Source organism: Procambarus clarkii, chromosome 18 (assembly GCF_040958095.1).
Source record: "Procambarus clarkii isolate CNS0578487 chromosome 18, FALCON_Pclarkii_2.0, whole genome shotgun sequence".
NCBI lineage: Eukaryota > Metazoa > Arthropoda > Malacostraca > Decapoda > Cambaridae > Procambarus > Procambarus clarkii.
Window position 1 is genome coordinate 36,411,578 of NC_091167.1, and position 16,817 is coordinate 36,428,394.

General features: G+C 39.3%; 1 protein-coding gene across 1 annotated transcript; it reads right to left on the bottom strand.

Annotated features, from left to right (window-relative positions):
* Positions 1 to 4,150: 4,150 nt before the first annotated feature.
* On the bottom strand, positions 4,151 to 15,377 carry LOC123754611 (zinc metalloproteinase nas-38-like). Its single transcript, XM_069326649.1, has 13 exons — positions 15,197 to 15,377; positions 14,360 to 14,547; positions 13,960 to 14,163; positions 13,714 to 13,840; positions 12,347 to 12,481; positions 11,194 to 11,277; positions 10,533 to 10,695; positions 9,737 to 9,874; positions 7,874 to 8,627; positions 7,045 to 7,139; positions 6,589 to 6,721; positions 5,798 to 5,902; positions 4,151 to 4,664 (listed from the first exon to the last, which is right to left on the bottom strand). Exons 1-13 carry the CDS (start codon positions 15,315 to 15,317, stop codon positions 4,422 to 4,424), a joined length of 2,490 nt encoding a protein of 829 aa, XP_069182750.1. The 5' UTR covers positions 15,318 to 15,377; the 3' UTR covers positions 4,151 to 4,421.
* Positions 15,378 to 16,817: the final 1,440 nt, after the last annotated feature.

Genomic DNA, 16,817 nt, shown 5'->3' on the forward strand with positions numbered 1-16,817 from the left:
TACCGTCCGCATCAGTAAGAAACATAACGACAACCAAACAGGTGTCGGATCAGGAAATCTGCCTACACAATATGTAGGTCTGGAGGTGAAGGGAGTTGCCAAGAGCAAGAAGCTCAGTCATAAAGTACTCAGCCTTGCTACTGTCATTTGGCGGTATTTGCAGTAAGATCTTGGATGACCAATTTGGATTTTCTGGGGAAGGGAAAAGTAATTAGGGAATTAAAAAATATGATATAAATCTTTTATTTTGTGAAAACCTTTTATCGAATATAATAAGGTAGAACAAATGAGAGACAAAATTCACCCCATTAGAGATGATGCGAGAAGAGCCAAGAGTGTTAGCTGCGGGAACTTGCCCCTAGAAATCGACGTTAGAAAAACCTGAAGCAATAGTGAGGGTGCTTTCGCTCTAGAAAGTGATTGTACAGAACCTGTGAGTAATTGCTGGGGGTTCTCTTTCCATGAAATGTGATGTGGAAGGAGCCGAGAGTAATTGCTACGAACTTGCAAGTGGAGAATCGCCTGAATTATTTTATTCACTTTCGTGTTCTTGACGATATCCTCATAATTCACCCAAAATTTGCCAGTGCAGGCTACTGAACATATGGCCCTGTATGACTAACCATCCTGCGAGATGGAGACTTTTAGTATCACTGCTACCTTATTCACTCTTGTGTTCATGATGATATTCTCATAATGCACCCGGAGTTTGCCAGTGCAGACTACTTATCACATAACTCTGTATGACTAACCATCCTGTGTGATGGGGAATTTAGCATTACATAGCTAGCTTTTGACACACTGTACTCCCCTTCATATAGTCTAGGGCAGCTACACAAATGCAGATGTACCTAAATGTGTTAATAAAAAAAAATAAGAAAAATAAAAAAAGTGGAGAATCGTAGCAATTATTAAAATTAATGGATATTAATTGATGACCATCGTAATTGCTACGATGGTCATCGATTAATATCATTAACAAATTTAATATTGCTTAAGGAATCTGGTGCATGAGGGAACGAGTGTTGTGTGCGGGGTCTAGACACCATCTACTTGGTGTTAACAATTTCGATTCTCATGGCTGACGCAGTGACGATATAAGAGAATTTACGATAATATTTACACCAGTGTTTTTTCACTTCTTTTTTTCTCGCTACCCAGTTTGCTGGCACTGTTAGATATTATCAAACACGGTCACGACCCAATTCTTACTCAGTCTGACATATATTATAAAACAAGGTAATAGGTAAGCTAATTTAGGCCTTTTGACTCATTAGTCAAGATATACAGCATTAATTTTAAGAAATTCCTTATAAATATTCACATATATAATATATTTTTGTTTCCGGAAACCAAAGAATTATTCCGCATTCTTAGCTTATGAATACTTATAATGACTGTCCCGTAACAGCCAGGGACCTAGTGTTCGGCACACAAAGTGAGAATGGTAAGCACCGTTTTTAAACACACCCATTCAGTACTCTGAATATGACTGATACCGCGTTTTATAAGGGTTAAACAGTACAATAGGTATTGAAAAAAACTCCTAATAATTCATTAGTAACGACGGTAAAATTATAGACACAAAATACGTCAATTAAAAACCCAATATATAATATTTTTTTTATCTTGCGACCCAGTAATAGTTCGCGACTTACTTTGAACAACCCTTCCTAGCGCCCTCAACGGGGACAGGAAGCCGGCCGCTGGTCGAAAGTATTCCCCCTTATTTTTTAGGATCATTTTATCAACCCGTCCTCAGACCAAGTAAATTACATCCAGCGGTCGTCTCCACAGATGCATTCATAAATTTGTACATGCTGTTCATTCAAAAAGGGAATTTTCTCAAATATAAATTAATAATATAATATATTAGCATGTTTTGCATAGGTTAGGTTAGGTCAGGTGTTTAGGTTCTGTTGACGATTATTTGTATTTGTAGTACGTGGGTGAAGCATTTACAGCGTTGTTTTTCGAACAAAATTCGTCAGTGAAGCACTTGTTCCGGAAGTGTTCGAACGAAATCAGCTGTGAGTCGTGTGTAAACCGTTTTTCATTCATAAACAGGCGGTTTGGCGGGTGTCGACCAACAAATTGGGCCAAACGTGGCCCAATTTGTTGGTCGACTGGAGATATTTATCCAGGGCTTTGACTATTTGATATTTTTCCTGTAACGAGTGGTCACCTCCTTCTAATATATGCTCGATGGTAAAGGGTATTTAAAGTTCAATAAATACTTGTTTGAAATTTACTCTGGCACTATGATGTCGAAAACAGTGAAGGAGATAGTGCTCGATTGTTTCAGGCACCTGACAGTTTGATGCAGAGTTCGTTAATGTCTGTTCTGTACTTAAAACTGTGTGCTGCCAGTTTGGTGTGTCCCAGCCTTAATCTGGTCATCGTTACATCAATTTCTCTGCTTTTATATCTGACATATTTCCAAGTTTCAATATTTTTTTAATGGATCCATAGTACAAAGGTGAGCATGACGTTTTCCATTTCGTTGCAAAATCTTGGGTGATGGTATCTTTGAAGGCTCCTTTACGTGCAACATGAGGAATTGGATGATGGGTAATGTGAGGCGTGTTGTGCATCGCTTTGGCTAGTTGATCTACTAGTTCATTATGAAGAATACCACAATGTGCTGGGACTCATTGGATAGAGGTGTCATAACCGTTCAATCGATGCTCATGAAGAAGTTGAAGACATCTTGAGGTTATCTTGAGATGATTTCGGGGCTTTTTAGTGTCCCCGCGGCCCGGTCCTCGACCAGGCCTCCACCCCCAGGAAGCAGCCCGTGACAGCTGACTAACACCCAGGTACCTATTTTACTGCTAGGTAACAGGGGCATAGGGTGAAAGAAACTCTGCCCATTGTTTCTCGCCGGCGCCTGGGATCGAACCCAGGACCACAGGATCACAAGTCCAGCGTGCTGTACGCTCGGCCGACCGGCTCCAACGACATGGGTAAACAAACTCTTTGCACGTTGTTGAAGAGTATGTAATTGCTTGAATCACACTCTAGGAGTCACTTCAGATTGTATATATCCCAACTGGTAATTATTTGGAGAGCTTGATATAAGGCATATAATCAGTTGTGGAAACAGATAGTTGGTTTGGTAACCGCCATCCCTGCTTGAGATGGTATTCCGGTATCCATACAGCGCTAGTGACCGAGGGTACGTTGTTCATGATGATGCGAGACCCATCTGTATAAATCGCTGTGGTATTTAGGTAGCAATTTTTCATTGTTGAGAGAAAGACTGAGGCTATGGCTGAGTTTGGTGCAGACTTTGGAATGTTGTCTTCGAGTTGTATTGATGTATTAGGAGTTGTATAAAGCCAAGTTCGAATAGGAGGGACAGTAAGTTGGGATTCAGAGTTTTGGAGTAGAGTGAGGTCTATATTGAGGTTATTTGTAGCCCGTGTGAGAAAAGATTACGAGTGATTGGTTGGGAAGCGGGGGTTATGTGCATTAACTGTTGGGTTAATTTTTGATCTGTATGAGTGTGTCTGGTGAGCAGACACACTCAGAGTAACAGATAGTTGGCACACATTATGTCTCGTCTGGTGGCTAAGCTTACTTCTATCCATTTGTTTATTATTGAAGTTACGTTTGTAAACTGTATTAGTGAATAGTGCTAGTATAAGAAAACGATTTCACATTGAATGGGAAACTTAGATGTATTTGCAGTGGAATCGTTTTCTTTTTATTGGTGAATTTAGTTAGAACTGAACAAGAAAACTGTTTCTTATTGAAGGGAAATTTCAATAAGAAATAGTAGGAGCTGTGAGGGGGATTTGAACTTATGTAATACTATTTATCTTTTTAAATATTTGTGGGACATCATTTTTAATTTACCATGCCATCTAGTTACATATAACACTCACGTTATCAGCCAAGTTTCCAGATATACAACTGTATCAAGATTTGGCTAAGTGCTCTAAGTAATGTTTGTCGTGCATAATGTTTTCTTGGGATAAACACGTTTCTACCTCGAGTCATCTATGTTGATGTATTTTCTGGTCCTTCCTTTCTTCCTCTTCTCCAGTTTCCAGGTTGTATAGTGAGATGCACAACCCATTAATATAAATTAAACAATATCTGTCAGCAGACTTTATTTAAGCAAGTTACAGACGGAGAACTTTATGAATATTATTAATAATAATTATATAAAAAAATCAACAATTGCAATAACAAGAGGTAATAATTTCTTAGCAGCAAACCTCAAATATTTTAGTCACTAAATAAATAATACAATTCCAGAAGACTCCGAGAAATAAATGATTAAATGAAAGACCTTCGAGAGTTGTGATTCACATTCCATTCTGGAGTTGTTAGTGAGAGTTATCTCCTGATTCGGCATTAGTTTCAGTGCCGAATCAGGAGAGTTTAGTTTCAGTCAGTGTCCTGGGGGAGGATCACAGGACAATGTAAGTGAAGAACATGCCGGAGCTCTGGCCCGCCTGGCCCTGGTAAGCTATGTACATCGTGTTGTTTGTGGAGGTGAAGGTCTTGAAACCAGTGCCGCAGAAGATGGAGGAGGTCGCAGCAGGGTAGGTCTTCTCTCCCCTGCCGTTCACAGTAACGTAGTTCAACGGACATCCTGTAGCATTCAGGGTTGAGTAGTATATGCCGACAAAGATTCTGCTTCCTGCTGGTGCCTGGTAAAGGTTGTGGATTATTTTATAGTTCTCATTTAACAAAAGTAAAATAACAACACAACATAGAAAATATGAAAACATTAATCATACTACCACTACTTCTATGAACAATAACAATAATAAGGTTTATTATTAATTAAACAAAATTATTTTATAATTATACAAAAATTAAAAAAAATATATAATAATATTAAAATTTAATTATAATGCTGAATTATAAAATTATTATAAAAATTGCTTGTCTCTTATAATAATTTATATGATAAAAGTTTTTTGGCTCCGATACTAAAGAGTAAAAAGAACTTAGCTCTTTTGCATGGAAAATGTAAGTTACGGAATCAAACCGCTCGTTCGCCGTCTCCCTTTCCACTTCCATTTACGTTTGATCTCACCGTGACGGTAAATATATAGTATAACATTTTCTCCTCAACACAAATGTTCCCAGGATACGAGGTTTTCGGTGAGGCTCTATTTGTAGAGTTTTCTGTAGCAGGTATATACATGTGATGATGTACATATTAGTAAAGCGTGTGTCCGTGTACAAACAGTGTGGATATTCGTATTAAAACAGTGGAAGTATGAATGAAAACAGTGTATAACAGTATGTATAAGTACAATGTATTGGATGTATAAGAACTGTGTGGATGTGCGTATAAGAACAGCGTGGATGTATGAGATTAGTATTAGTGTATGGAATGCCAAGATAATTATCTTGTCAAGAGGACATCAATGAGATGAGCCCGGAAAGTCAGAGTTCCTAAATATCTTTCCACTATAACCAAAAAAAGCCCTTAATTTGTTTAAATGCCGTAGCTTTAGACTTTCACCTTTATAACACTTGTTTTTTATCAGGGGGCTGATAAATATAACATTTATATCAACTTGGACCCTACAGAAAAGAAAATTACCCTAAAGAAAATTAGTTTGGACCCTACACCCGGTAGCAGCTCCCAGAACCGAAGGAACAGACGCTTGGGTACGATTGTCCGGACAAACCCACTGCTTGTAGATTGAGAATGATTTTGCAATGCCTTCTTGGTGTCTAAATGGTTTCTTAGTCCTGTGGTCTTACCATCTTGTCGTCTACCTGACGTTTGCCACTGCTACGAGGGCTAGTCCGTTTACTGACTTACCACGAGCCACCATTCACACTGCGTCAGCGTTGTGTGGGTAGTCAGGTTCCAAAAGCCTGGTGTTTGGTCGTAGCCGACACTTCCCACAATGGAAGTGTTGAGCAGCTGATGATACAAATATAGTGGCGTGAGTAATAATGATAACAAGGCGAAAATTAAAATAATAATAATGATAACAATGAGAAAAGAGTGATGTGAATGATGACTATATTACTAGTATACTCGCTGAGAGTTTCTTATAGTCCTAGACTATGTTCAACACTGACTATATGAAGGAGAGTACAGAGTGTGTCAAAAACTAATTTTTAGCATCACACAGCTAGGTTTTTGACACACTCAGTACTCACGTTTATTTAGTTTATGATAGCTGCACAAATTCAGTTGTATCTAAACGCGTTAATAATAAAACAAAACAAAAAGCTCAACACTTAAGTATATATATACATACTGATTAATAATCAATTGTGGTTACATAAAAAACCTCCTCCGATACAAACGGCAAGCAGATATACAGTCACTTCAATAAATCTTATATCTGATTAAAGGCACAAAATGAAATACAGTTCAATAATCCACGCATTACTATGGATAGCTTTACAGTGAAGTGCAGTTCAAGCTTGCAACAAGCGAGATCAAAAAGTAGAACGAGCCAAAACTAGCTATGATAGTATGGATGGTCATAGTATAACATATTGCAATGATATTTTGAATTACAGACCACACGACACGACCAAGATAGTTATGAAACATGGTGTTTCATAATAAGCAAAAAAAAAAAAAAATAAATTTACCTTGTGGCATGAAGTTCGCCGAGGACAGATGGAGATGTTGAAGCCGGCGGCGTTAAGGAGATTATTTGACTGGAACATCATATTAAAGTTGAAGTTCGGGGCTGAGAACGTCCAGGTTGTTGATCCGGTGTAACTGAAGAAAACACAAGATGTTATAGCAGTGGGGAGTTGTACATACATGGAGGTGCAGTACAGTGAACAGTGACAGCTGAAGCTGCTGGTGACATGACGCGTTTCCCAAATAGCATGAAATATTAATTTATATCCTCTCGTATCTGAGATGCGGAGCGACATCTTGTTCTGCATCATTTCCATACAAAGAGTAAATAATTAATCTTATATCTTTAATATAAGATTTAATATCTTATTCACATGCATAACATTTTTATCATAAACGGTTCTGAACAACAAACACAGCAAAGGACTCCTTATGATAAACGAGAATTATTCACTTACCTATTCGTCCGGCTGTAAGGGTAGGTGATGCTGACGTTATCAGGCGATATTAGGGCGAAGGTATTGGCGATGTAGGTGACTTGGTTAGGGTCAGACTGCCGGGGTAAAGAAGGAACCTTCGTCAGGAAACATGCTGTATGTTTATAAAAGCAGCATTATGTTTAACAGTTATAGAAACGCGATGACTCTTCCAGGCTTTACAGCGCTATGATTCTACCTGTTACAGCTGCACTATGACGATCAGGTACAGAAAAGCTATGATTCTACAGGGTGCAGAAGCGCTATGATTGTACTAGTTACAGATCCACTGTAACTAATAGAGAAACATTATGATTCTACCAGGTACAACAGTGATGTCATGTGTGTATTAACCAGTTACAATAGGATTATTACTATGCGAGTTACAGCAGCACCATGACTACCAGACACAGACAAGCTATGATTCTTCCAGTTACAGAAGCGCTGTGACTACCAGTACTGTCTCTGCCTCCAGAATTGAAACCAATTTTATGCTAATCGGTGTCCATCCTGATACACAGTGAGTGCTTAATGCTCAATAACAGCAAAATAAAAGAACGGTACTAAACCCTGCCAAGAATTCGAACCCGGGTCTCTTGCTTTTCAATGTGAAAATTACTCCATCACAGGCTTACCAATTTCTCAGTGTCATGAGAAGATGTTAGAAAGTGGACCTGCTAAACCTCTCAGTGTTGATGTGTGAGAAATGAAGATTATCCATAATTTGTCCATCAATTTCAGGCATAAGAGATAAAGGTGCAGTAGCTCCTTATAAAGACACACGAGAGGCGGAGGTTCAGGTCTCACTTACCGAGGATCCAGTCAGAGAACAGTAGAAGTTGTCGGGGTAGTTATTTATCCCGAAGTAAGGCGACGTCCACACAAAACAGCCGTTTTGGAAACCTATTTGGCATGTAAGGGACGCAGATTTGAAGGTGGTGGTGGTGTTAGGGGTTTTTGTGGTGGTGGTGGTAATGGTGGTAGAGGATTTTGTGGTGGTGGTGGTGGTGGTTGTGGGTTTTGTAGTGGTGGTAGTAGGTTTTGTGGTGGTGGTAGTGGGTTTTGTGGTGGTGGTAGTAGGTTTGGTGGTGGTGGTAGTGGGTTTTGTGGTGGTGGTGGTGGTGTTAGGGGTTTTTGTGGTGGTGGTGGTGGTGGTGGTTGTGGGTTTTGTAGTGGTGGTAGTAGGTTTTGTGGTGGTGGTAGTGGGTTTTGTGGTGGTGGTAGTGGGTTTTGTGGTGGTGGTAGTGGGTTTTGTGGTGGTGGTAGTGGGTTTTGTGGTGGTGGTGGTGGGTTTTGTGGTGGTGGTAGTGGTAGTGGGTTTTGTGGTGGTGGTAGTGGGTTTTGTGGTGGTGGTAGTGGTAGTGGGTTTTGTGGTGGTGGTAGTGGTAGTGGGTTTTGTGGTGGTGGTGGTTGTGGTGGTGGTAGTGGGTTTTGTGGTGGTGGTGGTGGTTGTTGTGGTGGTGGTAGGGGGTATGGTGGTGGTGGTGGTTGGTTTCGTGGTGGTGGTGGTGGTGGTAGCAGCAGTAGTAGTAGTAGTAGTAGTAGCTGTGCTTGTAGTATTTGTACTGCAACAAGAGAGGAGATATGCTCATTAGTTAATGTGTTTCAATGAATAAGTTGACACTTTAAAACACAAGGGAGGCGCCCACTTTGTGAATTCTTTTTGGAAGAAAATATAAATTTATAAAATATCCTATTACCGACGTCTCAAAGATAAAGGAATAAGAAATTAAAACGAATTTACACCTGAAAATATTGAGCAAATTGATATATATATATATATATATATATATATATATATATATATATATATATATATATATATATATATATATATATATATATATATATATATATTAAACAACAATGTGGTATCAAACAGGTAATGGGAATAGTGGGAATCGGGGACAAACAACTCTGTACAGTTGATTGTAATTGGAAAATGAGGAGGTAAGAGAAACAGGAATTGTTGGTTCAATAGATATAACTAGCCGATTATTATACAATTGTTTTAATTACAACCGGAACGTGAATCTTATGTTCAAGAAGATCTAGGATTAAGCTATAGAAGTGATATTTCGGTGTGAATGGAAATTCTATGGCATAGTGGCAAGCGTAGTCGAGTCAGAGTCTTTGGTCCCGAGCTCATTTCGTACTGGATTGTTTTCTTTGAGCCATTATCAAGTCGTTTCTCCATTTTCTGACATGTCGTTTGGTCATCATATCTTCAGCAACGTTATTGTGATTCAATGTCTACATTGCCTTTATTATTGAGATGCATTTTAACGTTTTACTTCATCCAATACTTATTTATGAAGTCAATATTTTATTAATAAACTGTGTGTCTGGAAGGGGGAAGGGAATTATCAGGAGAAAGCGCCAAACTATTACGACTATATAGCACTTGGAAGAGATATGGATTATGATTTGTGATGGAACGGGGAGAAGGATTGGTGCCCAACCACTTGGACGGTCGGAGATTGAATGCCGACCTGCATGGAGCGAGACCGTTGCTCTACCGTCCAGCCCGAGTGGTTGCATTGTGTGTCTGGAAGTCAATGGGAAATCATGCAACATATAAGCTTCTACTGCAGATAAACTCTTACACAGTCGTCGGAAAGCTAACTATTTTTGTGTGATTAGAACCGTAAGAGTAAGGCGGAGGATCACTCACGTGCAACCCGGAATTGGAACGAAGGACACGTTGGCCGACCATCCAGTGTAGTAATTACTCTCAGTGGTGAAGAAGAGAATCATCGGGTTCACGGACGCTGTAAACACCTGGCCCGCAGCAATGTCCGTCGCGCAGTACCTGCAAACGGATATAATAAATGTTTCTGGATCTTGTCATGTAATGAAAATGTCCGAATTAGGTATAGTAAGTGAGGACGCCGAGGATTTTGGACCCTGACACAGATTATGCAAAAATAGTATTAAATTGTGGTGTTTGAGGTGGTAGCAGTGATTTTAATATTGGGGGGGGAGGGGGTTGTAAGGGAGAAGTATATGGAAATTGTTAAAGTGGTGTGGGAGGTAGTAATGGTGTTGCGTAGTACACTAGTATTAGTAGTGTATTGGTGTAGTAGTACTAGTGGTTGTGACGGTTATGGCAGTTCTTGTTGGGGTTGTGGAGATTGAGGTTGGGTCATTTACAGTGGAGATTGGAGATTGGTAGGTGTAGTAGGGGACAAGAAGAGGAATTTCATTAAAATGATCCTATTCAACCTTTTCTCACTCATTTCAGTAGCTTTTGTTAAGACGTCACGTGTTCCTTCCTAATGGAAAATATCCAGACCAATGAGGGAAATAAACCTTCCAATCTGACTTGATCTGTGGTGGTGTAATCAGGCTGAAGACAAGATTGACTCGAATATAATTCCTTCATTTGCAGCACGAGACGATAATTTTCACCGAGCCGAGTGAGTGTCCTCAATGAAGTGAACAGTATTGTACATTTTCTTTCAACTTACAGTTGGCCGGAGGAGGTGTTGGTGGTCCTGATCTCCAGGTAGTCGAAGTAGCAGCAGAGATTGTTATTGCAGTAAGAATTCCGTCCGTACAGCTGGAAGCTGCTGAAGGTGACTTGAGGATAGTAGCACTGAGGAGCCTGGATCACGTAGGAGCATCTTGAGCCTGTCGAAGGCATAATTGTTGGAGATGAGTTATTAGAAGAGAGAGAGAGAGAACGGATGTCCCTAGATTATCATCAGATCTAATGTATATATGGTGGTCAGTAAGCAATTGCTATTGCCAATCAGTGGTTATTGAGAGGTAGAGATGGGGGGGGGGGAGAGAGAGAGAGAGAGAGAGAGAGAGAGAGAGAGAGAGAGAGAGAGAGAGAGAGAGAGAGAGAGAGAGAGAGAGAGAGAGAGAGAGAGAGAGAGAGAGACAGAGAGAGAGAGAGAGAGAGAGAGAGAGAGAGAGAGAGAGAGAGAGAGAGAGAGAGAGAGAGAGAGAGAGAGAGAGAGAGAGAGAGAGAGAGACAGAGAGAGAGAGAGAGAGAGAGAGAGAGAGAGAGAGAGAGAGAGAGAGAGAGAGAGAGAGAGAGAGAGAGAGAGAGAGAGAGAGAGAGACGAAGGTGAGAGAGAGTCATCGTGAGAGGTAAGGAGACATAACACAGAAATACCTCACCGTTGGGATAATTATTGGGGTAGTTGGGCGAGGTGATGACACCTGTAGTGTTGATCTTCCTTGAGCATGACTGTAGTAGAGGATCTGCCATGAAATATATTTAAGATTAGTTGCCGGTCTTTGAGTTGCTGTTGATATATTACATCGCAGTCGTTATAAATGTTTTATGAAGTCGTCATTGACTGGTGGTTGTTTTGTCGTTACAAATGAGGTCATAGCCTTTAAATCTAAATTATAGTAAATTGTTATAATAAATTATAAGTTATAGTAAATTGTGGTTGATGGATCATTTACAGCTGGTCGACGACAGTAAGTAATTTTTTGCGCTAATGATGGGTCTGAAATTGCTGCATATGGGATGTAACAATTGATTGTGGTTGTTGGATGTTTAGTAGTTAGTAGAGGGTGTTATGGCAATAAGGTATGGTTGGTCGCTGGATAACTGTTGTCCGTTGCTGGTGGGCCGGTATTAGAATATGGTGGGTATTTGTGGTGGGTATATACGTTGTTGTGGGCTAAAGGAAGCAGAGCTGGGCTTGTGAATCGTTGATGTGGACTAATGGATTGGATTTGTGAGTGGTTGTTTTGGATTAATAGTTGTAGTGTTGGGGTTGTGAGTTATTTTGGTGTGTTAATGGTTGTAGAGCTGGGATTGTGAGTTATGCCTGAGAACACGTTTTTCATATTCGCTGTTGACAATAGACCTTCGTTGATAGGTTGATACCAGTGCAAATATTGTATTATATAGTAGTTGTTTGATAAGATCTCATCATCTGTAAGTCCTCATGACCTGTAATTTACAGCATCATTGCCACGGTTGAGTTGGCATTTGCATATTGGACAAAAATGTATGAATGAAGGAATATAATACACACACATTATACATATATATACACATTACACATTATATATATATATATATATATATATATATATATATATATATATATATATATATATATATATATATATATATATATACACAATACACAATACACACATTATATATATATATATATATATATATATATATATATATATATATATATATATATATATATATATATATATATTTATATATATATATATATATATATATATATATATATATATATATATATATATATATATATACATGGAAGGGTCTTCTTACCGTAATATCCACTAGTAACTGACTGACAATAGGTGCCGGAGGTGCCAGGGGGACACACACACATGCAGTTGACCCCGAGGTAGCCGGTGTTCAGACACGGGTTTGAGGTTTTGCCACACGCAGCCAGCCACTTTCCTGAGAAGACACAGAAGTATACTTAGACCTCTTTTGAGGCTTAATCACCATGGTTTTTTTTAATTGTTATTATTTTCTACCACAGACGTGGCCACACATTTACAATGCTAACCAGCATATATACATTTTCTTCTGTCCTCCATGGAAAGGGTGAGAGAAATGCTAAACATAGAGTGCAAGGATTTATTGAACAATCAATCACAGAAGGTGATTGCATAGTGCTTTTAAAATGCTAAGCTAACCTAATCACCATGGTTGTTTGTGTTGATGAAATGTTTTACCTTAAACAGCTGATGTGAGACCTTCACGTGCTTAAATATTTCTTGAAGAGACATTTAAAATGAGCGTTAAACCTGAAGTTGCAATGCCCATATTTCCTTGCTACATATAAACTGGCATTCCGGTCATTATTCAATTTACATATAAAGATATTATGTTTTAGCTAATTAACTCTACTCAAATTGTAAAGAAACCGTAGCAGTGGATCATTAAATTAGAAAAGGTCTCTTTATAGTTCTTGAATTTAGCATGACTTTTAATACTAGTTCAAAATATCATGGAGGGTGAGAGGAAGTTATAAATGAATAGTATTTAAAGATCTTAAGCTGGAATAGAAAAACTATTGCATAAAATATAGAAAACGGATAGAAAATAGATAGAAAACGGTGTATTAACCCCTAATAGGAGGTATATTTATATAAGAGGACTATGATCTTCATCCAACTAATTAGAGCAAAAGAAGGATTCAATTTAGAATGAAGAACTCTAGAAGGATATCAGCGGAGGCACGACCTGCAGCAAGTGAGACAGGAAATAACGAGACGAGGTCAATCATGGCATTGTTAACGCAATTATTCCATTCAAAGTTGCTTGATTCGACTTCGTTGCTTGATTCGAGCTCCATGTTCATAGTGTTGCATCCATGGACAGTCGCGGGCACTTAAGTGCCTGAAGGCGGATGAGTATGGTCCACCTTTAAGACCAAACGCATCCGCTTCAGGACCACACCCGGTTTCCGCCGGGTGGTTTCCTTGGTGGATCAAGGGTGTTTATCCAAAGGTGATTCTGACATTTGCAGCTAACAGACTGAGAAAACTCTGGGAGTAGGGTTAAGGTGGTGTAGAGTATATGTATTATTCACCAGGTGTATAAATGATAGTGACAACACCAAGCCACGACCACGCGGGTGAACAGTGTACCAACAACACGCCTGTACCACTCGTCCCACTCACCGGTGCAGTTGTACATAAGATTGGCCAGAAGTTTGTCCCGGTGAGAAAGACCAGTTCGCTGGCCTATCAGACCCTGGGCAAAGGGGTCAATGGTGCTGATGGTCGGAGCTCCGATATTGGTAAAGTACTGAAAAAAATAACATTAGCCAGTAATGATACCGTTAGTACCTGTAAGTGTCTCGCTATTTAACCCCTCAGTGTATTCCATCAGTAGTGACGGAAGTAATAACAACACAGACAGCTTACCGTGGAGCCGTAGTGCATCACTGAAGTGTAGTCGTAGGGCACGCTGTAGTTGTTGACCATATTGTCGGCGGCCTTGTCGAAGTTGCCCGTTTGGGCAGGAATTATGTTGCTATACAAAATATAAACGTAGTCGTCTCGTTCAGGGCGGGACTGCTCGTGATAGAAGCCCATAGCGTGCCCAACCTCATGAGCCACCGTGCCCACCTGACAGGAGAGAGTGGGACTGACGTCTGGCTCCTAAATAGATTATTACACGGTATTTCGGGATACTTGCTATTATAGTCAGTTAAAAAACAAAATCAAATTGTAAATGCCTTTCAATGAAATGCTTATAATGATATAATTTGTAAGAGACTTGTTCGTAGTGCTTAAGCTAAGGTACAATAAAAGCTTCATTTACAGAAGTACAGCCGGTGCCAATTGAGATGTCTTGACCATTCCAGTAATATATGCGTCCAATGTAGGACCAGCATCCAGTACCCACTATGAACCTGAGATAAGGTTGGCTGGTGTTGGTGGTCTGTGTAAACTTGATGCAGGTGTTGTCCATCCAGTGTTGCAGTCCTGCTTGTACCGCCGTCACGTCCACTGGACACATAGAATGTATTTAGAAACTGACAAATGTGTATATGCGAATGTATGCGTGTGTGTTAAATAATTTTAAAACAGCTTTATAAAAACGTGCAAGAAATGTGTATTTCATTCAGAACTATGTTCCACGAATTATCTTTGCCAAGCATCGCAAGTTTGTCTACTATAGGTAGTGCGTGTATGTGACTGTCACTACAAATTATTCGTAACTGACTCACCGCAAATGTAAGTTGCTTGACTTGAAGATTTTTGGGGTCCGGTACTTAGACCCATAATGAGCCGTTAAAACCTTTTTGTCACAACCGGAGGATTGGTTTGAGGTCTATTATCGAAATGTTTAGCTAACTCAGTCTCTCATTATCTCTGTTAGCGCCTCATGATTAATTGAATTAACTATTGACGTACACGATAACAAACCATGAAATGAGTTAATTAATTCTATAATTACTTTGCAAAGTATTCTAAGTGTGGGGTTTAGTTCTTAAGTTCATTATGTGCCTCTCTTGCACTTTTAACTATCAATCACAGGAAGGGGGATGGGGTGAGCAATAAATAAACTAAATTATTAATAAATAAATAAACTGTTTATAATCTGCGAACTTTTTGAAACCGAGAACCCACTGAGTCTCTGTCACACTTCACTTACCTGGACTATTTGCAGTGTAAGGCACCAGAGGGAGGCCGTCGGGTCCAGCTGGCCAGCGGTAAGTTAGGTCAGCAATGGCCTTCCTCTCCCTTAAAGCTTGCCACTGTTGGGGCGTCAACATTATGTCCTTCTGGTAGAGCGGCCGACCGTCCACAATGTCTGGGTTGGTGTACTCGAACCCTTTGTCCTGAGAAGAAGAAAAAGTTGAGTCTCTCTCTCTCTCTCTCTCTCTCTCTCTCTCTCTCTCTCTCTCTCTCTCTCTCTCTCTCTCTCTCTCTCTCTCTCTCTCTCTCTCTCTCTCTCTCTCTCTCTCTCTCTCTCTCTCTCTCTCTCTCCCTCTCTCTCTCTCTCCTCTCTCTCTCTCTCTCTCTCTCTCTTCTCTCTCTCTCTCTCTCTCTCTCTCTCTCTCTCTCTCTCTCTCTCTCTCTCTCTCTCTCTCTCTCTCTCTATCTATCTCTTTCACCATTTCTTTCTTGATAACATAAATTAAATGCAAAACCGAATGCAAACTTCAATTTCATAATTCTTAATCGAACATGTGATGGACATTGATGATTAAAACCTCAAAAGTATGTGAAGAAAATTCATATATTTTACTATATTTCCAACAGGTGGAAGGTGGCATTAGCTGTATTTTGAGGGTTTGTATTTGAATTTTTATTCAAATATAAACGGTGGGATTAAAAGTTCCACCATTTATTTATGCAACCACTGTGTAAATCTTGCAATTACATAACAGATTATGCATCCAGGTCAAAATAAGACGCCACAGACAAGCCAGTCAATAGATAATTATAAAAGGAACTATTTTTGTCGAGCATATGTCAGGATATTTAACCACATTCTATGTAATACTGCTAAACAATAGACCATTGCCATGCAAGATGCTATATGCCTATGAAACAGGCATCATAACTACTCATCGGAGCAGAACATAAACAAATTGGTAAAATTCAAAGATAATATGGAATATATTCAATTCAAAATGTTGATTATAAAAGCTTTCTAACTAAACACAATGCTATATTACCATGCAGAAGTCATTTTAACTACACAACAGTTTATATAACCACAAAACATGCTTTATAACCACTGATTAAGCTACTGAACCTCACAACAGGCACGATAACCACAAAGTGCGCATCATAAATACACAACAAGCTAGAAATGAAAATAAAAAATGTAGGATATATATACCCCCCAGAAAAGTCTGGGGGCAATATATATATATATATATATATGTGTGTGTGTGTGTGTGTGTGTGTGTGTGTGTGTGTGTGTGTGTGTGTGTGTGTGTGTGTGTGTGTGTGTACGAAACTGTTTATATACCATAGAAATTAATTATAAGACCATACAAAATGATATACAAATCATACATTAGCTAAGGAACTATATAACTCAATACCAGACTAAATAGGTCAGGAACAGGGTATATGAGCAAACAACACGCAGTACAACCATGCAACGGGTTATATAACCAAAGACATGTTTATCCAGCCAAACCCAGGCTATGTAACCCTAAAACCTGAAATATAACCAAACACATTGTTATATAGCCAGGCTATGTAACTATAAACAGGATTTAAATAGCCAACACCAGGCCATGTAATCAAACACTGGG